We start from the raw sequence: 23,191 nt of genomic DNA on the forward strand, positions 1-23,191 counted from the left end.
TATATTATTAAAATTAAAATGCAATATTTTTAATTATTTTATAATAATATGATAAAGGAAATATCAAAAATTATACAATTTTATTAAATTAGGTAAAATATCCAATGATATATAAAATACAAAGTTGTAATACAAGGCTATTAAGGTAAAGGCAAATTTCTTGTTACCAATTTAGAGTTTATTTCACTATTTAAAGTATAATTAATTCAGTATTAAACAGTAAAAAATAATTTTTAAAATTATTATTATGAATTTAACATTTTTATTAATGTGAATTAATTATTTGTATGTTTTTAATGGAAACAACTGCAATTTAAGTCATTAACTCTATCGGAAAAATAAATTGGCAATACCGGTTTCGGAGGAAAATTGTTACGAAAAAGTACAAGGGCACCTTGAAAGATTCTGGCCATGGCTTCTGTGCGATCACTTGGCGCTCTCAGAGCTTTATCTTGGGCAAAATACTCGTCTTTGAGAGGTAAAAATAGAAAAGAAGTAATGTTATAGTATCATATTTTTGTTACCATGTAATCCAGTATTATGAAATGTTTCTTTCTTTTGTAGTTTGATTATATTTTCTCGAGGGCGTTGGTGCTTGAGCAGGGATTAACACGAGAATGAGAACTTCGCCTTGGGAGCTTCCCGGCAGTAGCCCGCGCTGCTGGCTAGCGCTAGCAGCCGTAATGTACACGCCTAGGCCTAGAACGTAACTTAGATCTGTATCTGTATCTGTATGATTTGGTCAGCAAAATGTCCTTTCCAGACACATCCACGCTAACGTATTTGTAGACAGAGCACGCTGTGTGTGGGTTGACTCTAATCAAATTAATATTGGGTATGTTTAAGTAAATTGTCTGGGGTGACCAAAGTTCGCGGAGATTTTGAACATATTATTATTAAGAAATGTGATATTATATCTAGACTCTAGAGGTCTATGATATATTTCAATTATTACCAAATGGACGGCAAAGTTTTTTACTACAAATTGGTTCAGCTAGAAAATTTATTGAATATTGTCAAACAGTGGGGGCAGCCTACTACTTCGAATGCGATATACTCGCTGATCTCCGAAAAGCGGAGGGACAACAACAGAGAGAGAGAGGGGGCGCTTGTCCGATCAACTCCGAGAATAAGGATCGTACGCATAAATTATTGGATGCGTAATTGAAGATATCATTGTAATCGGGGACAAATTGCGTCCTATAAATAAGGATCGTCCACATTTACGCCGACGATACCGATTTCCGATTCGCGCGTTGGTGATAAAAAAACGGATTCTGCGTAGAGTAAAGGAGCCGGTAATCGGCCAGCTCCAGTTTTCGGCCGATTGGTTGGATGCAAGGTAAAATCACTCTAAAATACATCGCATAATAGCATAACACATATCCCACACATACCATACCATGCCAGTGTCACTGAAGAACCACATTTGCAATGGAAAATATATCCTAAAATATCACATTTTAGCGATGTAATCGCCGGTCCCGCTACCCAAATCTGAAAAATCGAGTATCTTACGCGTGTCTGTAAGAAATATGGGTACCATAAAATGAGCTTTATTTCAAGTATTTTTCAGATTTAGAGCCCGATTTTGTGCTAGTCGCAAGCTCAAAAGTATCTCATCGCATGTATTAAATCAATGCAGCCGCACACCGCGACGCACACACGATATCTCTGTCTAATTCAGATTCCAACTTCGATCACCGCTGTGCCTGTCTTCGGCCAGGCGAGCACCAGGGAGCTCCGGCGTGGGATACCTGCTCCGCCCGCTTGTGCTGTACATCAGCGCGGAAACGCACGGCGCGCGCGAGCGCTTCCTATTGACTTTGTACATGCGGCCGTAAACTGAAACGCTCGGCCGATAACTGGCTCCAAAACAGTGAAAATTGAAATGAATATTGTCATGGCAATTTGTGATTTTTTTCTGGGATTCTTTTTTTGTTTAAATAATAATAATATTTGCTTCATGATTTGAACAAGAAATGATAATAAATAGGAAGTAAAGAGTCCTAAAAATAGGATTTTGTCTTAAGTGGCCGAAAACGGGCTCCTTTACTCTAATAAAGTAACCCCACTGCCCCAGTTCATCGTCTACTTAAATGGTTTGTCTGTCTTCCCGAGGATTTATTGTTCATAATGTGAAAGTCTCTGTGCAAAGTGAAATGTATCAAGGAGCATCATCGTGGAATCTGTTTTTCGCATCGCCAACATGCGGGTCGGAAATCTATATCGTCGGCGTAAATGCGGACAATCCTTATTTTTTAGGACGCGTCTGTCTGCGTTTACGGAGACAATTTTTGTTTATGTGGACTATCCTAATTCTCGGACCAGTGCCCCTATTACTGTCAAACTACTCAAAGTATTCCGGAAATATCTCAATCTTAAAATTTGATGTCCGATCAGCGTCCACGCTGCAAAACAACAAGACTTTACTTCTCACGGGGGTTAGCAGCTGATAATTTATACAAAAATCGGTCCATCAGAAATAAGGTTATTTCAAAATTTGAAAGGCAAGATATCATACAATCAGATATCAGTTGGTACCACTTCTTAATTACAATTTTGAGGATATCTGCTGTCAAAATGAAGATTTCAAGATCCTTATCTCGTCGGTAATTTAATAATTTTTCAGAACAGACGCAAATGACTGCAAAATTTGCCAATCTTTTTTTAATATTTTCATAATTTCACACCCAATTTCAGAGAAAATTCCATCTCTCTGTATTTTTATGTTCCTCTTTCTATTGGTGATTTTTGAAATTACCCATTTTTTTGAGATGGCGAACAATAGGTCTTGCATGAACTATGGTCACACCACCAATTATATGCATGTCTGGTGTAGGGTGATGGGTGACCATAATTTTGGTCAAAACATGATCATCTGCTTTGTAGGCTTACGGTCTTTCTGGAAAAGTTTTTGAAAAATAATGCGAGTGTCTACTCGTACAGTCAAATTACCTCTTCAGAAAACATGACATTTTTTTGTCCCATCAAAGATTCTACATTTCTACCAACTCGCAAATCCACGGAGTGATGACTATCACGGACGAGATCCCGCCAATTTGTACGGACACAAATGCAAGAAGAAAAAAATGTAACAAAAAATGCAAAATGGCTCCTTGTGTCTGTAGCCTGTAACCGATCATTGAATCAGGGGCCGATCGTTTGTCAATCAGGTGAAATCGGATAATAAATTCTGATCGTCGATCAATAAAAATGATTGGAAACAAAATCAGTAGATTTTTTTTTTTTTTTTAATGCCGAAAATATTCAAGTTTTGGACTTTGAAATTAATAATAATATTGGTCTAAGAGAAGGCACGCATTTATTTTCAATCATTAAAATCCAAGATGGCAGCTCGCATGTTTTGCCTCTATTCTTAGACTAATATTGTCAATTTCAAAGTAATGAAATTGCACAACATATCAACAAACATTATTGATGAAATACTTACTTTTGAAGAGAGAAAGAAGAAAGGTGAAAATGATATTGAGATCCTTCAAACTTAGCCTTACTCATAGATTAGTCTTTGCAATTGCCTTCAAAGAAGCCTTGCAGGCAGGCAGGTTGGCTTGGAAAACACCAGAGGGCCAAACGCTCGGCCGTATACAGGTTCCCTCTTGCCCTTCTAGTTTTAAAAGAGCCTTTGATCAAAATTGAACTTGTTCATTTAGCATTTGAATTACTTTGTGATTTTGTGTTTTATTCTTGATACTTCTTACAATTGCAGGAAGCCTGGGAATGAACACAAAAAGATATTTCTCAGCATCTGGCACATCCCAAGGTAATTTGTGTAGATTATAATAATCATCTGGTATGCTTGTAGTATCTGACATTTCTTATGTAGTATATTTAATAAAAGATTAGAAAGACCTGTTAACTCTATCTAAATAGTTAATATACATGTACTAGGGCAAAATATACCATTCTCAGGCCTGATAAAAACCCGATTTAAATCGGTTTCCCGATTTTTTATATTTTTCCCGATTTTTTACCGATTTTTTTTCTTCTTCCCGATGAAAAAAAAAAAAAAAAAAAATCCAGATTTTTTTTTTTTTTTTACCAGATTTTTTTTCCTTTCCTATTTTCCTGATTCCCCCCTTATTTTCTCTATTCTTCTCTATTTTTGCTCTATTTTTTCCCCAATTTTGTTACTCGAAAGGTGGGAATGTTGTTAGGTGCCATTTTTTCCCCGCGAATCCTCTTCTTTTTTTTTTACTCAAGGGGGGCGTGGTGAGGGAAAAACAAAAAAACCTATTTTTTTCTAGTGTTCACTATCACCCCTGCATTCTGAAGATGGCATATCAAGTAATTTAAGGTAGTGGTCACATAAAAATCTTGATTGATAAAGTCAATCCAAAATTTTGTTCTGTGTAATCTGCAAGATTGATACAGACGATAGTTAAGCATGGAATATTCACAAAAGCATAATTTGTGGCTTCAAAGGATCAAGAATATTTGCATTTTAAAGATGGTGTTGAGACATAAGAGGTATTTTTCATTTTGCTTTTTTCTCCACACTTTTTTTACATCCATTCGCTTTATTAAATAAAGTACAATACATGCCTGTATTTCTAACCATTGCTCGGCAAGATACATGTACATGCACATGTATCTACATGTATTCACATGTCATGCCAGGTTTGTCAGGAAATAGCTAAAGATATTGAACCTTTGATGTTTTATTTATTGTTTTCGTTTCAGCTCGTTCAATAGTAAACTATGAAGTCAAAGAAGATGTGGCCGTTGTTCGGATTAACGACCCTAATGCCAAGGTAATTTCTTTCAGAGTTATCACAGAACCGATAAGCATGGTTATTTTCATGCATTTTCCTCTTGCTTCTCTAGCCCATAGTGAATGAAGTCTTTCTTGTTTTCTTTATACATTATAAAAGAAGAATTGATTGAAACATGAAGGACTTTATGAATAACATGTGGGTACTTCTTCAAGGTGACTACATTTATGTACGTCCAATGTAAAGCAATAAGTATATGTAAATTGAAGATGAAATTCTGCATGGCTTTAACTACAAAATGTCATCTTCAAGAATTGAATTCATCGTGATAGGAAATATCTAAGTGTAAATGTAGGACTATAAATGGGAAGCAGAAATCTATGATATATTTTGAGCTCTTCATTATTCCAGTATGTACTTTTTCAACTGCCCAACTAAATGCATTACAGCTGGAGTATTGATATCAAATAGTGGTACAATACTACAGTGTGTCTTGTTTACTTCACTTGCTTAGAATTTTTAGAAACATAGATCATTCTGGGCAACAAGATGCCCAAATTTTCTCATATATGTATTTAGAGGTGACCGAATTTATGGTTTTATTTCTTACCTAGTGTGAATATATGATCGTTGCCATTTGTCCTGCCTGCTCGCAAAATTTAGGAACAAATGTGCCCATATGTGTGTGTATAACTGGAAATTGTTTTAAAAACTTTGTATTATTGTGTTTGGTTTACAGGTGAATACACTAAACAAGCAGTTCAATGCAGAAATAGAAGATGTCTTTCATGAACTATGGGCCGACGATGGGGTCAAATCAGTGGTGCTTGTGTCATCCAAACCAGGAAACTTCATCGCAGGAGCAGACATAAAGTAAGACTTGTTTATATGAGATGCCTCCGTTATTTAGAATTTGTTGGAAAGGTTGCCAGTTATTGTATGAAAGAGGTGATTTATACAGCAAAAATCTAATACTTTAAAGCCTGTCTGCACTAGTTTGGCCAGGAGGGATTATACCTCCCTACATGGTCACTGACAGGTGGTTATCTCATCAAATCAGCTTTCACTTAATATAAGAAAAGGGGGATCATGGGGGACCAATGGTTCCCGCTAAATAGGCATTGTTTGCTATATAGAGGGAGCAAGTAGCTATAAGTAGTGCAGTACCACTTTAAAATAATGACAAACACATTTGTACATGTACATTTAAAGTGTATCCCATGCTTTGTTCCTCTTTAGTTCCAGTGGATGTTGATTTTGAATTTCTCTTCATTCTTTTGCCCTGATGAGTACAGGATGAAAAGGATTCATTACTTTATTATCATAATCTTGTCTGTTGAATGTGCAGGTACCATGGCAAGCAAAGTTGTACCATTGAAAGCAAGTTATCATCATATCGTAAAGTAAAGTGTATAGGGCCCTTATACCTGCATAGCTAAAAGGCTGAACTGGATTAACATTATCTGTTTCCTTGCTGGTACCAGCAAATTGATAATTTATGATACATCTAAATGTCCTTAAAACTTCGTCCTTGTGTTATTATATTTTGTAAGATTAAATTTTTGAAATAAGACAGACATAGCAAACATACATTTTTTTAAATATCTCAACTTGCACATGTATATGGAACTGTCTTTGGTACAATTTATCATTTTATCGCTTATATTTTTACCTCTTTTTATCTTACAGTATGCTGGGTGCATGTGAAACAGCAGATGAGGTGAGATCATTTGATCCATATTTTTGTTTTTCATAATGCTACTTACCCCAGAATGGCTTAATTATAGACGAAAATTGATATGATAAATCATGAAGACAAGTTTTGATGGACTACCAACTAGATTGACATACTTGAAAATTGAAATGCTGTGTAAATTTAGTTACTCAGTAAAATAATCATTTAAGTACAGATATTGCCAGTTGAACGAATACAGCCAAAAATACGGCAAAACCCGAACACTTTTGTAGCCATCAAAAGGTGATTGTATTCATCATTTGAATAAATGCAAATCTTTTTCATTCATTTTGTTTATTTCTCAATTACAATTAAATCCTATAAGACATTTAGCAACAAAAAACCCAAAATGACTCTTTTTATTGCTCCAAATTTTCATATAAATGTAAATGAAAATAAGAATTATAAAATAAAGTGTAATAATGTATATATTTGAAATTGAAGGAAAATTCATAAAGATAAAGCTTACCACCAAAGTCTCTAAGGGCTATCAGTTTAAGCTAGGTGTTATCCAAAACACTTTTGAAGCATAAATAGACACTGTTAAATGTTATGGTTTGCATGACACAAGAACAAAATATTATTATTGTTCATGTGTTTGTATTTTGTTCTCACTTCTCCAGGTAACAGAACTTTCAAGAAATGGGCACAAGATGTTAGAGGCCATGGAAAAGAGTAACAAGCCCGTAGTCGCTGCCATCAATGGCACATGCTTGGGAGGAGGACTTGAGGTAAATAGAATAGCTACAAGGAATTTTTGTTGTAGTATGTGTGTATATAGTGGTGGTTATTTTACCTGACTGCTAAGAAAGCATATTGATTAAATAATTGTTAGTAAGCAACCAGACAGCCTGGGTCGCCCGATTACGAGACCACTGCTCAACCAACTGAGGTATCGCGCCTCCTCAAATGGTGAATAGCATAACTATTTGGATTATCTTGGCATAGCAACTTCATATGTCACTGAATATATCAAAGAAATGAGAGTTTTAGGGATGTAAGTTATAATTTTGTCTTTTCCTTTAAACCACTCATGAAAAATAAACAACAGTTTAATTCAAATTTATAATACCCATGGAGTTGTCTGAGTATACACAATATGCTATCTGCAGCGCTTGAATCCATCAGTTGTGTTTATTAGTTTTTATATAACAGATCAATGATTAAGCTGTCATCTCAAGAATTGAGTTCTATTGGTTGCTTATTTAGCAGTAAGGTATAAAAATTATTCCTCAATATATTGGAGCTATTTAAAAATATATGTTCAGTGTCTGTTTTTCCTTATTAAGGGATTGGGTATCTTTGCCTCAAATTCTAAACAAAATCCTGGATGTACACATAGCTCATGCTGCATTCATAATTATAAACCTTTAGGTCAGTAAGGAATCCCATGACGTTTACAAGCCGATCGCTCGTCTGATTATCAAAATATTTATAATGGGAATTCGAAATTTCGAAAATCGTTTTCACAACGGTTTTTATAACACTACATTTCATTGGGGAAAATGAGTATGGTAAAAACGGTCACTCAAAGGTTTTAACTTTTTCGAGGCACTTCATGATAATTTTGAAGCGCAATTTTGTTAAGGCTTCAATATTACACCATATCACAGACACTGATAACAAGTAGGGCCATGCATCTCAGATTTAACATTGTTAAACGATGCCTTTAATATTTACAGGTCGCTCTGAGCTGTCATTACCGAATCGCCACCAAGGACCGGAAGACGGTGCTGAGCGCTCCTGAGGTGATGCTTGGACTCCTCCCAGGTGGAGGGGGTACCCAGAGACTACCCAAGCTCATCGGTGTGCCCAACTCTCTAGATATGATGCTCACCGGCAAGAGTATACCGGCAGAGAAAGCCAAGAAGATGGGGCTGGTAGACATGCTGGTCTCCCCCTTAGGTTAGTTGATGGTGGTTGAGGTGGTGGTGGTTAAGTTGGTGATGGTGGTGATGGTGGAAGTGGAAGTGGTAGTGGTAGTGGTGGAGGTGGTGATGATGATGATGAAGGCGATGGTAATGTTTGTGGAGGTGGTGATAGGCCTGTAACCGATCATCGGATTGGGGGCCGATCTTGAACCGATCAGGTAAGATCGGATAATAATTTCTGATCGCCTCTTGGATTATAATGTAGGCATGCATTATAATCCAAGATGGCGGCCCGCATGTTTTGCCTCTTTTCTCGGACTAATATTATTAATTTGAAAGTCATGAAAAGGCACTAAATATCAACAAACATGGTCTACAACAACTCCAAATGACAAAATAATCCCAGCTATGCATTTTTTAAAGGCATTTGATAGCCAAAAACTTGAAATTTTTCGGCATTTAAAAAAAAAAAAAGGATCATTTTTGCCAATACCGATCACAGGTGCGTACGTGTCGCTCCGATCTTCCGATCCGATCAAAGCCCCAACTTAAAGGCCTAGGTGGGGATGACGATGGTAGTGTTATTGGTGAAGATGGTGATGACGATGATGATGATGATGATGATGATGATGATGATGATGATGATGATGATGATGATGATGATGATGATGATGATGGTGATGATGATGATGGTGATGGTGATGATGATGATGGTGAGGATGAAGATTATGATGTGAATGATGAGGATTAAGGCAATGATGGTGATGATGATTATGAATGATGAAGATGATGATGAAGGTGATGATGATAATGTTGTATGTGGTTATGATCATGACGATGATGATGGTGGTGGTAGTGGTGATGATGAGGAAGACAAACTAAGTTATTCACTTTTAAGAGAACAGGGGCAGTGTGTGTTCATATAGCAGTATTGCAGATTTTGCTTGTATGCTTTTCTATACAATTTCGTTTTCTATGTTGTTTCTTTCTCATATTAATAGGACCTGGGGTAAAGCCTTTGGATGAGAGGAATATTGAGTACTTAGAGGAGGTAGCCATTCAAGCAGCAAGGTAAATAGACCAAGGAAGAAAAATAAATAATATGCAATAACGTTATGCGCTTTCAAAGTACTTTGAATCGTATCACTTGCTTTATTAAAATGATCATGATCAGTGCACTGATGTTGTAAAGCAATGATTTTTCTAATGGATTTATTATTCAGAGCTTATACTGAGACTGGCTTCATTTTATTTTCTTTCTCTGTTGTGAGAGGGAATGTTGTTATACAGTCCTCAGTCAATTCCCCTCTCTCTCTCCTTCCCCCCCCCCCCCCCCCTTCTCTCTCTCTCTCTCTCTCCCTCCCCCTCTCTCCCCCCCCCCCCCCCCTCTCTCTCTCTCTCTCTCTCTCTCCATCTACCTACAGATATCTATCTATCTCTCTTCTGTATCCTCCGTCCTCTTTTTCCTCTCCCTCTGCTGGACTGCTACCTGTTATAGGCCTGCTCATTATTCGTTCTTATTCACCCCTTTTTTCCCGCTCCGTACACAGAGACCTAGCCGCAGGGAAGATCAAGACAGACAAACCAAAGACAATGATGCAGAGTAAGTTCTTTATTAAGTCAATGAAATACTTAATACTATTATTGACCAACTTTGATATGAGATTGATTATAAAACCTTGTTTCTGAAATTATAGAATATAACCTTGATTGAACAGATTTTCATCATAAACAAGGGGAAATTATGAATTGTTGTGCTATTTGATGTTTGATGCTTGCCAAAACGTATGACATGGATACCATTGTACTTCATTTTGAAATGTCTCTCTCTCTCTCTTTTCTTTTTCTTTCTCTCTCCCTCTCTCTCTCCCTCTCCCTCCCTCTCTCCCTCCCTCTCTCTCTTTCTCCATCTTTTGTCCCTCTCTCGCCTCCTTATTTTTTTCTGAATTTTCTCATTTTTGTTTCGGTCTGATTCGCTTTCTTCATCTTGTTCTCTGCATTCCCATTGATAAACTTCATTTACCCCCCTATAGACATTTTTTAATAAAGTTGATGTATTCTTGTTTTCTCTATTCTCGGTTCAGAGCTCCAAGACTCAATAATGGGAACCCAGTTCGTCCAGGACCAGATGTACAAGAAAGTCAAAGCCATGGTGATGAAGAACACAAACGGTCTCTACCCAGCTCCATTCAAGATAATCGATGTAAGCATACCATCATTGGATTCATCTCTAAAGATATATTCTTTTTCTATCATGTACATTTATTATTTCCGGATGTAAGGAGGACTTTCATCGTTTACTTTGTGAAAAATGATATTGATGAAAAAGTCATGTTGGACTTCATGAATCTTACCTTAAAGGTACTATGTCCCATTTGCAGGCCAAAAAAATTAAAAAGTTAAATTCCAACTGCATTTGAAAGATAATACTAATTTAGAACTTCCCTAAAAAGGTGGGGCTTGAAAATGTCTTCAAGTGGTAAAATAACAACTATTAGTTGTCAAATCGACTTTAGGGCTATAGAGCCCAAAAGTAATAGTCTTGATTTTCAGACAATTGTACCGAATGGTCATACGTTTTATGCTGCGCAAAGATTCAATCAGTTTAATCTTGGCCATCTCAAGAAGTGGGTTATTGATGTAGACAAATGCTCATGTACCCTTTACAACTCTTTTCATGTATGTTATTACCAAAGAAGAAAAAAGCCAGTCAGTCACTCAATAGTGTCTGACAGTGAAGTCTAGCAAGTAAACGGGTTTCCTTGCATAATTTGAATATGAGGACACTGCTAACGTTTAAATTTCACAGATAGGACATACATGACATATTCATAATTCCTGCAAAGTTCTACAGAATTTGAGGTTGGCTGCAAAAAGGACATAGTACCTTTAAACACAATTCTTGAATGTTGAACATTCAGACTTCCTAACTTACTTTAGTGTAAGACCTTCTAGTGATACATAATCTTTTGAAAGGAATTTTATAAGAATGTGTGTAAATTGATGAAATTTGGATGATTTAAAGAAAATTGTTGTTTGTTTCTATGGTAAAACTATGAAGTTTGTGAAATGTGTTCATGGGGACATTATGAACAATGGTTGTTTTCTCGGTCAGACTTTTTTGGGGTGAATTAAGAAAAATTGGTCGTTGTGCTTCAAGAATTTTTTCATGGAAGGAAACTTTGGCCATTCTATCCTACTTGCGACATTTGTGCAAGTTTCTTCTATACAAATATTTCTGTTTTCCAATATGGAGGAAATAATTTTGCAATGTTTGAGTTGTGATTTGCTTTCTTTGTCCTGACAGTGTGTCAGAGCAGGTACAGATAAAGGAAGTGAAGCCGGATACCTCCTAGAAGCTCAGGAGTTCGGCAATCTTGCGATGACACCACACGCAAAGTCATTGATGGGACTATTCCATGGTCAGGTACGTTAATTTTTATTTATTTATTTATAAATATGAGTAAACAAACATTAAAGGAATGTTGATTATAAATGCACAATCTTCCTGGAGGTCCTCTGAGTGCATCAGTTGGCTGCGGGGGTAAAGGAAAGCAAACTTAATCACTGTAAAACCGTAATAGTCCCTCTTCCCGAATAGTGGCCAATCGTTCCTAATTTGGAGGAATGATACCTGCTTTTTTGGCCTTCGAACTTGTGCATTAATCCTAGATTACTCTTTTTTCTCAATTTTTTTATGCGAAACGTCTTAAAAAATTGACTCTATTCCTAATTTTTGCCTTGAGAGATTCCCATTTTGTGCTGTGAAAGTTTGGCAAGTTCAAGGATCTAAGTTTATGGCCTATTTAAGATGGACCTTACTCTAAAGATTTTGTTACCTGTTATCTTTTAACCCTTACTGTACTGGGCTATTTTGAGCACCCACTGACTGGGGGGGGGGGGGGGGGGGGCCTGGGAGGCCCCCCCCCTATGATCTCGGCCGTCGATTGTCCGATGAACACGAAAATTTGCATGTTTGTAGATATTTACGTAAGGAACAAGATGGTATAATTAGTTTTTTACGAATATGCAAATTTTTGTCGTTAGCCTAATTAATTATGCAAAATGCGCTAATTTTATGCATTTTACAGAAAACGTGTCAAACTCCACTTTTTTAATGTTGAAACTCATTATTCATATGAAACTTCTTTTCTAACACAAACAAATTATTTTAATGTAATTAATAATGATAATTTATGCAAATTTTGATGCAATTTTTTTTTTTTTTTTTTTTTTTTTTGATGACATGCGCATACTAATTGTTATGTAACGCCTTACAGGTATATCCGATTTCGACGAAAATGGTATCAAAATGTGCGTAAGACTTGAGGGAAAAAAGTCATGAAACGACAATTCAAAATTCCAAGCGGTTGCGGCGCAATCTCCGAAAATGTCGAGGGGGGGGCCTCCCAGGCCCCCCCCCCCCCCCCAGTACAGTAAGGGTTAATGAATTGAATTTGCGTGGGATAGACATGTGTTATTGATGCTCCTGCAAATGGCTCTCTTGGCTTTACGCACACACAACCAGCTTTATGCAGATATTAACCAATGACTTCTCCTAATTTCAAATTGTTATAACCATAAATAAACTTTCACAAATATAAATGATAATGCAGCCATAGTTTTCGGAAGACTATCCCTGAAATTTTGCTGTTTTCTAGATATTTTGTCTTTAAAAAAAAATTGTTTTGTTTCATGCTTCATACTAAAACGCAATGTATGGATTCTGTGTCTTTTTCATACTAACTGACTTGTGATACCCATTCTTGTCCTCATACCTATCCCTCTTTTCCATAAACTAATTCTATGATCCCTTCTGACTCTGCTTCCCAGGTTGCATGCAAGAAGAATAACTACGGCAAGCCACTGAAGAAGGTAGAGACCCTTGCGATCCTTGGTGCTGGTCTGATGGGGGCGGGTGTGGCTCAAGTCAGCGTTGATAAGGGCATGCATGTCGTTCTCAAGGACATGTCACTCCAAGGCCTTGCCAGAGGAGAGCAACAAGTCTTCGGCGGGTAAGTTAAAGCCCGTCTGTACTAGTTTGGCTAGGAGGGATCAGACCACCCAGGAAGGTCACTGACAGGTGGCTACATGTATCTCATCAACTCAGCTCTCAATTAACATAAGAAAAAGGGGATCATGGGGGACCAGCAGACACTGATCAGGCATTGTTTTCTATATAGAGGGAGCAAGTAGCTATAAGTTATGCCGTGGGGCTTTAAAGGGTCATTCCCACTAGATGCAGCAGAGAAATAGAATAATAGTCACATTTGTTTAACATTGGATACTATGTTTCTAAGGGGCTTTACATTTCAATTATTATTACTGCGACCATTGTGTTCAGTTGCTATTCTGCAGAAAACAGTGCACACGCTCCACTCCACCTAAGGAGTATTCCAACCAGCTGCCATTTCTCAAAGTGCTAATGTACAAATCCAACCACAGTAACATGCACATCCTACCTGCTACCCATTCAACACCTGGATGGAGAGAAGCTGTGTAGATTAAATGCCTTGCCTAAGGGTGTAAAGTGCCAGGTCAGGGATTGAAGCCAAAACATTTGCAGGACATCTCCAGTCAAGTGTGTGAACTACACAACTTGACTGCAGTACCGTATTCCTAGTATAAAACCTTGTACATGTAAATGAATGCCAAGAAGGGGTAAAAAAAAGTGTAGCTGCTTGCAAAATAGGCCTTTAAGTATACTCAAGTAAAAGTCGTTGCTGGGATTTGCACCGTGAAGTCTCAAAACTTGTAGAATAGACAGAAAAAAAAGAAAATAATTATATTGGAAAACTTTCCTAAAAGTATGGTGGCAAAATTACAGTCATTTTTACTTTTCAAATTTGATTTTTGCAACCTTTCACTGTTTTATTAACCTGTGCGATGTGTACAAAATGAGGATTTCAATTTTCACTCATAGAGAGAAAACCACAGAATCTTTTGACCTGAAATTTCTTGCTGCTACACATAAATTTTGAGATAAGATTTTGAGGGCTTGCAAATCCCTGATAGGGGCTTTAATATACAGAAATAGACAAATTTGGAATGCATCACAGTGGCATTTCTAGCTGATTAACTGGCATTCTCCTATCTGATTTCTTTTTTTGCAGATTGGATAAAAAAGTGAAGAGAAAGAAGCTAACAAGGTAAGGTATTTCTTTTTAAATGAGTTTTGTTGCAGCTTGTCTTAATTCATTTCAGGTTTTGGTTTTTTCAAGCTTGTAGAAAGAGAAGAAAATAATTTTGTTTAAATATCTTTGTTTTTTATTTTATTTTATTTTATTTATGCAAAAGTTATACAGAACGTCCACAGTTTCTGTTTTAATGAACTGTAGTATGTGACTATATCTTTTCATGAATCATCCACTGTTTTAAAATGATACCGGGATCATTTTAGTCAATATTTGTTATCATAGCGTTCTTTTTTTAAATTTTCCATCAGTTTTGAGAGGGATACCATCATGTCCAATCTGACTGGTCAGATCGACTACACCAACTTTAGCAAATGTGACATGGTGATCGAAGCCGTCTTTGAAGACCTAGCAATCAAGCACAGAGTCATTAAAGAAGTTGAAGCCGTAAGTATTTAGTAATAATAATACTGATGATAAAAAGAAGGAAAAGGAGAAGGAGAAAAATAGTGAAGAAGGAAGAAGAAGAAGGAAGAAGAAGGAGGAGGAGGAGGTGGAGGAGAAAAAGATGAAGAATGATAATAATAGTCATATAAATGTGTATAGCGCTTAATTTTGATAGTGCACATTCTCCGCTCCCTGGGGAGTGTTCTAGCCTGGTGCCGTTTTACATTCTCATTCATGCAATCCATCCACACTAAGGTTTGCATCCTACCCATTTAACACCTGGGTTGAGAATGGCAATTGTAGATTAAATGCCTTGCCAAAGGACACTGGTGCTGTGTCAGGGCTCGTACCCATGACCTTAGCATTTTTAGTCGAGTGTTAAAACCACTTGACTACGACACCTCAACATTTAATGTTTCTTAGTTTTCTAATGCATGTATATAACTAAATGAAGCTTTGGCAAGACATTAATTAAGACATTAATCTTTATCTGCCATTGTCCACCCAGGTGAAGGAACAAATAAGAACAAAGTTGAGCTCGTATTTTAAAAAGTGAATAGAATCTGACACTACCTATTCATATAGCAGACATTCAAGATATCCACGGTAGGTTGTAAAGGGTTTTGTGCAGTTCACAGGAGAAATTTATGGCTATTAGTTTTTTTGAGGTCATCTCATTGAATATATACTTTTATGTTTGCAGGTCATTCCGGAGCATTGTGTATTTGCATCCAATACATCTGCCTTACCCATCACACAGATAGCAGAGGCCAGTATGAGACCAGAAAAGGTAAGAGTTATTGATAGATTGTAATGCTAGGCACCCACTTGGATGCAATATACACCATACTTGCTATGACAGATTCTTAGACACCATAATACATCTCTGACATGTTTCAGGACCCATATACAATTAGAAACCATATACAATTAGAAACTTGTGTTATTTCAACCTGTCACTTGGTATTTATCTTGTCCATTTTAAATTACTTATCAAGTCATGTTTAGATCACATCAACCTTTTCACTGAAGCAAGACCAACTTCAGCCAAAGTGACATTAAAAAACTTGTATCTTGTAATTTTCTAATCCTACACATTTATGGGCACTCAAATTGTCATATTGCTTATAATGTTGTTATTGGCTAAGGTCTACTAACTAGCTGTGAGGGTAAACTATAATTATTTGCTAAAAGATGCAACTGAGTACTGGGACCAACACTGAGTAAAACACAACTATTTTGGACTTAGAAATTTAATTAAATGTAGATGCTGGATTTTTCACCTCACTGCCACTGTAAGTCATTGAATCAGTTGACCCAACTTGTCCTTTTCTTTCACAGGTTGTTGGCATGCACTACTTCTCACCCGTCGACAAAATGCAACTCCTAGAGATCATCACAACGCCCAAGACCTCCAAAGACACCACTGCCGCTGCTGTTGAGGTAGGCCTCAGGCAAGGCAAGGTAATCATCGTGGTTGGAGATGGACCAGGCTTCTATACAACCAGGATTCTTGGCCCTATGCTCTCAGAGGCCATCAGGATTCTACAGGTAGGAAAGATTGATTGAGACTTGTCAACCAGAGACCCTTTTCAACCTTGTGCAAGATTCTGCTACAGCAATAAATTGACAAAAGCATAGTGCACTTCATTGTTTATCTTTGTAGTTTGTTCAAATTCTTGAAAAAATACAAACAAAACTGCCAACAAACCCCCGCCCCCCAATGTAAGTTACATTCCTGATTTCAACTCTAGACTCATTAGCCTTGTATATATTTTTGATAAACTAGCTTAGAGCAGATGTCATCAACACCTTACTGGCTTGAATTAATGACAAAATGTGGCAACATACCTATTTATATTTCTACAGTCCATTTACCACCAATGGATGACATTTTAGACCTTCAAGCATTGCATTGAATCTGTGACAAAATAACCTTTGAAAATATACATGTATCTCTGCTTTGTGTAAACAAAATTAAAAAGATACAGAATACCCACTAATGACCAATTGAACACCTGGGAACCGTTTCACAAAGCGTTTTCTCAATGACAAATGACAAAAACAGTGACAAATCTGCTGATAACCAATCAGAAGCAAGGATTTCAGTAGCTTATAACAACGACAGTCATTTGTCACTGATAAGTTTTGTGAAATGGGTCACTGCTTTACAGTCAGGATTCCTTCAAACTATTTTTGATGCATTACAGGAAGGATGCAGCCCCAAGGACCTCGACAAAGCCAGCACTTCCTTTGGTTTCCCCGTCGGTACAGCCACGCTGGCCGATGAAGTAGGTCTGGACGTCGCCTCACACATTGCCAAAGACCTTGGCCAGAAGTTTGGTGAGAGGTTTGGTGGTGGTGATCCTCAGGTCCTTCATGACATGGTGCAAGCAGGGTACATGGGTGAGTAGTGAGCATGATTGGAGATAACAGTTCAGGGTCCTGTTTCATAAAACCTTGTCATCAATAACAAGATACAATAATCACGGAAGAGGTTTACGGTACACCATGTGTAAAGTCCTCGAGGGACTGAGGAAAGTGGGTAGAAAATAGAAGTGAGATGGAAAGGCGAGAAAGTGGAGGTTGGAAGGAAGAGTATCTTTCGGAAGTGAGTCTAGTCCTGAAAAGGACTGTAAACCAGAAAGTTGTAGGAGGGATGAGAGGTTTGAGTAGAAGACTGGATTGAGTTGGAGAGTTGAGTAGGCGAGTAGAGTTGCAGAGCAGGAGCAGGAGATACAATAACTGTTATAAAGCTACTGAAATCATGGCATTTGATTGGCTGAGAGCATATTTGCCATACAAAATTAGCATTTGATATTGATAAAAGTTTGATGAAACAGAGCCCAGACCTTCATTCGATCTCTCTCCAGTAGTGACATTCGCAACATCTTCAGTATGTTCAAATTCAATTTCAATGTCAATGGTATTGATTAAAATCTAAAAAAATGTAGGATCATTCTCAATATTCTCTTAACAAATATTTAAAGTCACTTAGGCAGGGCTCCCACTTAGCCGAGTTGGAGCCACGAGTTGTGGCGAGCTGACTCGATCTTATGGCAAGCAGTTTTATCATTAAAACATATTTCTTGATATCACAAAATTGAATTCTTGTTATCAGGAATTCAATTCTTGATATCAAGAATTACTATTGCTTTACAACGTAAAATATTTTTTGACATCAAGAAATATGTTTTAATGATAAAACGGCTTGCCATAAGATCGAGCCAGCTCACCACAACTCGAGGCTCCAACTTGGAAAAGTGGGAGCCCTGTTTTAGTCAATTTGTATAGCGCTTAATACTACATTTATAAGCACTTTATATTGCAAGTATCATAACCCCTGTGACTGGATTCAATTACTATTCTGGAAATTACAGTGCACATCCTGAACCATCAGTACATCCCTTCAGCGGGTTAGAATGCTTGGATCCTTTCAAACCAAGTACCTTGAACTATTACAAGGGCTGGCTGATTACTCATTGTACCTCAGGTGTAGCTAGTAGTGGGAATGTCAATTGTGCCACTTGCAGCTTATTGCAGCGTTTTTTTCCCTCTGCATTTCATTGTCACTGCAGCGCTGTTAATTGTTTATATCTTGATGATTGTTGACAGGTCGTAAGAGTGGCAAGGGATGCTTTGTGTATTCAGGCTCCTCCAAGAACCGCGAAGTTAACGAGGGGGCCCAAGCCATCCTGAAGACACACGCCCTCCCGAGGCAGGGTGTAGACAGTGTGGAGGATATCCAGATGAGGATGGTGACCAGGTTCGTCAACGAAGCAGTCATGTGCCTACAGGAAGGCATCCTCAGGGACCCGGTAAGTCGGTGATAGCAGTGGTGGTGGTGATGGTAGTAGTGGTGGTGATGGCAGAGATGCCAACTAGTACGGATTTCCCGTAATTTCTACGAGAAATCGGCCGATTACGGGCGGTACGATTTTCATACCATAAATTCCGGATTTTGCCGATTTTGCCGATTTTCAAAATTAGCACTTTAAGGTTTAGCACGTTTAAGGTTTAGCACGTACTCTTGACTATTGCAGCGCAGCCATCCTTGAATCCATGCATAGAAATCCCACAGGGCTTCCGATTGGACAATTTGTTATCTAGCACACCCCTTTCAGTGCATACATGTGCATACAACATGTGCTTCGCGAGCGGGGGCCGGGTGAAATACCTCTCTTGGCCGCGCCGCTACCGCCCGCCCAGCGCCAGGCCTCGCTACGCTAGCGCCGTGTACACTGTCGGATTGCTCACAGGCTGTCACAGCGTTCGTCGATTTTCGTCGACAATCTGAACTCATGTTGGTTGGATTTAGATATCAATCATCATGTCTTCCACAACTAAGAAGCGTGGCAAGAAGTTACAGACTTTTAAAGAACAATACAGTAAGAAATGGAAATGCATCGTGTAACACCAACTAATGAACAGGTATGTTACTTTTATTTAACTTGTTGTCCTATCGCGCTTGCCTGCGGGAGCTGCGCTTGCCAGCGTGCAGAAAATTACGGATTTTGTCTCCAAATTACGGATTTTTAGCCTTATGATTACGGATTTGTGCTCTGAAAGGTTGGCATCCCTGTGATGGTGGTGAAGATGATGGGAGTGGTGGTGGTGGTTGTGGTGGTGGTGGTGATGATGATAATGATAATGTTGATGGTGATTTCCAGATGAGGATGGTGACGAGGTTCGTCAACGAAGCCGTTATGTGCCTACAGGAAGGCATTCTCAGGGACCCAGTAAGTCGGTGATAGTAGTGGTGGTGGTGGTGAAGATAAGATGATGGGGGTGGTGATGGTGATGATGATAATGATGATAATGTTGATGGTGATATCCAGATGAGGATGGTGACGAGGTTCGTCAACGAAGCCGTTATGTGCCTACAGGAAGGCATTCTCAGGGACCCGGTAAGTCGGTGATAGTAGTGGTGGTGGTGGTGAAGATAAGATGATGGGGGTGGTGATGGTGATGATGATAATGATGATAATGTTGATGGTGATATCCAGATGAGGATGGTGACGAGGTTCGTCAACGAAGCAGTCGTGTGCTTACAGGAAGACATTCTCAGGGACCTGGTAAGGTGGTGGTGGTGGTGGTGGTGGTGGTGGTGGTGGGTGATGAACATGTTGATAAGGAGGAGGGTGATAAGGATGAGGAGGAGGAAGATGAAGTTGATTGTGAAGATGATGGTGATGGTGAGGAGGAGGAGCAGGAGGAGGAGGAGGAGAAGAAGGAGGAGGAGGGGGAGGAGGAAGAGGATGATGTTCTTGATGGATTATGATAGGATACTAATGAGTAATGACAACAATGATTATGGTGACGACGGCTGTGGTGAAAATTTTGCCAATAATGGTGATTTTTATGAAAATGAGTCAAAGTTTGACATTGTGTATTAAAATAAGTTTGCAGTCAATCAGATAACAGGTATTGCTAATGATAGACCCAACCAAACTGAACAATAATTTCTAAGATATATGTTTCCCTGCTTCCATCTGTAGGTTGAAGGAGACATTGGTGCTGTCTTTGGTCTTGGATTCCCACCCTTCCTTGGAGGTAAGTTCGCATTTATACACTCTCCCGGGCCGGTATTCAATTGTATACTTTGTTTAAAAGTAAAACGTTTACTTAGCATTTGGCTAAGCTAGGTAAAATTTCAAGTCGTATTCAGATCACATTTTAGCAATTTACTTTCGCAAATCAACTTTACGGCAAAATACTCACTGATAAGCATTGTGACATCACTCATCAATCAAAAGTAACATGTAATTTACGCTTCGCATTAAATGCGTGCTAATAAAATCGTGCGCAGCTTATGATGACTGCGTATGAAAACCATAAGCCTGCCAATCAATGCTTCTACAATAATCTAGGCTGTCTTAAATTTGGGGTAAAATAAATAGCCAGAAGCATCAACTGGAAACAGAAAGTCGGCCAAGTAATTTATCTCAGCCGAAAAATACTCAGTAGAATACTCATAGTTCTGATTTAAGTATTGAATTGATTACCGTCCCTGATGCTCCTGAATATCTTATAAGTGTTCAATTACATTCATTTCAAATATTGACTTTGCGTATCAAATGACCTTAGCTTTAATTAAATATTTCATGGTGGCAATTGTATTGCTTTCTCAAAAGTAGCAAATTACTGGAGACTAAGTATACAAAATGAAATCAAAAGTGATTGATTACATCCTGATCAAATATAGTGTAAATCTGGAGTATTGCAATTTTCCCCCAGTGCAAATTAGTATTGATTAGCCTTGCCTATAACTTCCATTTGGCATCTTTACTAGATGATAGAGGAACTTGCAAGGTATCTGTTAAAGGCAGTAAGTCCCTTTTGTAGCCTTGTGCAAATTCTGTGAAACTTGGCGAGTGTTTAAAGTGTATCCTTCAGATATTGTGTTGAGTGATATTTTACAGTCGTAGGTTCTGAAACTTCTTTGCGAGAAATGAAAAATCTAGTGCTGTTTTTATATTGCAGCACAAAAAGTTGAGTTAATTTTGAATGACATACAAATTTTGTGTAGGCGAGAAAAAAAAATATCTAGAATTAAACATTCAAAACTTTCTCCCCTGCCTAGGTCCATTCCGATGGGTTGACAGCTTCGGAGCTGACAAGATCATCGCAGCGATGGAGAAGTATGGCGCAATCTACGGAGCAGCGTACGAACCATGCCAACTACTTAGAGATCACGCAGCCGACCCATCAAAGAAATTCCATTCAAAATAGATTATTTAAAACTCGTAGCCCCGCCAAGCTTTTCACCTAATGTCAATTTTTATTTTTCAAAATGAGAAAGAGGACAAAAACTATGTCATATTGAACTTGTTTCCCAAGGAAATGTAGTTTTTGTTGTTTCAACATTTTGCAATGTTTAACTTTGTACAGATTTTGTTATGAATACATTGCTGCCATATTCTTTTTCTCCTCTGACAATTTTAAAGTTTGATGTTTGTTTCACTTCAAAGCAAATGAAAACAAAAGTTCTAGCAAAACTCTAAATCTCAAATATATATACCTAGAAATTATTTGGGTTTATAAGCTAATTGTGGAATGTATTCTCTAAACAAAAATATATTTGAGAAATGAACTAAAAGTTGAAAGAATTGACATGACATCGTTTGGCACAGAAAGTTATAGTTGTGAAAAGTCTTGGATATTTCAATTGATTTCAAATGTAATGTTATTTGTATAGAATATGTATTTTGTGGACTGAAATAATCGGGCAACAAAAGTGATATGTGTATTTGTAAGGCGGTTCTATTGAATTTGATGACCAAACACACTTTCCTGATTATTTATTTTGTCTTTAACTATCATTCTTTTTTGTGATACTTTTGTCCACCATTATCTATCAATTCCTTCACCTCTAAAAAAATCTCATAGATCTACATATTTCCACTCCTGTTCTTAGTTGGCCTTCCAAAATATATTTCTAATTCATTTTCAGTGCTCCACTTGCTTCTTTTGGATGAGTGCCGAGGTTTATTTGATGAAAGTTGACTGTCAGTGTGTGAGTGAAAATCAGAGAAAATTAAAGAAAAAAAAAAAAAAAGATTACGGTAAAGAATGAAATTCTATCTCAAAATGGAGAAGGGAAGAATCAAGAAACAACCTGACACTGTATTTCTACATCTCCATGTTAAAAGATTTATGGAGATAAGTGGGCAACGAGCAACGGTTGCCCCTCATTTGAAATATTTTCAGCTTGCAATAAAGAGAATTAAAAGATATTCAAAATGTTTCTGTGTGTGTGAATTATTTCTTTGGTGCATACTTTCAAGCCTCTCTAAGTATTGGTAGCCAAAAAAATTTGATGGCAAACATTCACTTCAGTTGTATAATGAAGTGAAAGAGGATGGCATTTAATACCGACTTCTGCAAGGATATTTAGAATAAATATGTTTGAAGACAAATTGATTAAAGAACAAAAAAATTGGGTTTTCTGCATATAACACAGAAACCAAGTTTTGTATTCTTTCATCAGTATTCGTCTTCAAACACATCCTTGCAGAGTCGAGTGTTTGTGACATCCTCTTTCGCATCATTACACAATTTAAGTGAAATGTTGCCATTACATTTTTTAGCGAATTAGGGGCTCCCTACACATTAGAGGGCTTTAATAGTATCTTAATTTTAGTTTAAAATGCAATTTACATGTATTAAAGTAGACACACAAAGAATCAAAAGTGTTTTGAATTGATGCAAAACTCATATCATTGCGAAGGGGAAGCCTTGCTGATCAAATACACCAACTCTTTTCTT

General features: G+C 37.6%; 1 protein-coding gene across 1 annotated transcript; it reads left to right on the forward strand.

Moving 5' to 3' along the window:
* The first annotated feature begins 347 nt into the window (after window positions 1-347).
* LOC585357 (trifunctional enzyme subunit alpha, mitochondrial) lies at window positions 348-22,659 on the forward strand. The gene is made up of 20 exons (XM_030982720.1): window positions 348-478; window positions 3,731-3,784; window positions 4,705-4,775; window positions 5,476-5,609; window positions 6,426-6,456; window positions 7,095-7,202; window positions 8,154-8,376; window positions 9,344-9,413; window positions 9,893-9,945; window positions 10,427-10,545; window positions 11,650-11,769; window positions 13,176-13,357; window positions 14,456-14,491; window positions 14,788-14,923; window positions 15,627-15,713; window positions 16,265-16,474; window positions 17,134-17,329; window positions 18,539-18,741; window positions 20,422-20,476; window positions 21,507-22,659. Exons 1-20 carry the CDS (start codon window positions 412-414, stop codon window positions 21,653-21,655), a joined length of 2,304 nt encoding a protein of 767 aa, XP_030838580.1. The 5' UTR covers window positions 348-411; the 3' UTR covers window positions 21,656-22,659.
* The last annotated feature ends 532 nt before the right edge of the window (window positions 22,660-23,191 follow it).

The sequence above is a fragment of the Strongylocentrotus purpuratus genome, unplaced genomic scaffold, assembly GCF_000002235.5.
Source record: "Strongylocentrotus purpuratus isolate Spur 01 unplaced genomic scaffold, Spur_5.0 spur5_scaffold_13, whole genome shotgun sequence".
NCBI classification, from domain to species: Eukaryota; Metazoa; Echinodermata; class Echinoidea; order Camarodonta; family Strongylocentrotidae; genus Strongylocentrotus; species Strongylocentrotus purpuratus.

What these genes read in the sequence shown, in the direction of transcription:
- LOC585357 (XM_030982720.1), top strand. Translation starts at nt 412, where the DNA reads ATGGCTTCTGTGCGATCACTTGGCGCTCTCAGAGCTTTATCTTGGGCA. An exon ending in CCAGTATGAGACCAGAAAAG is followed by an intron (nt 15,714 to 16,264) that starts GTAAGAGTTATT and finishes TTTCTTTCACAG; the next exon opens with GTTGTTGGCATGCACTACTT. An exon ending in AGGCCATCAGGATTCTACAG is followed by an intron (nt 16,475 to 17,133) that starts GTAGGAAAGATT and finishes GATGCATTACAG; the next exon opens with GAAGGATGCAGCCCCAAGGA.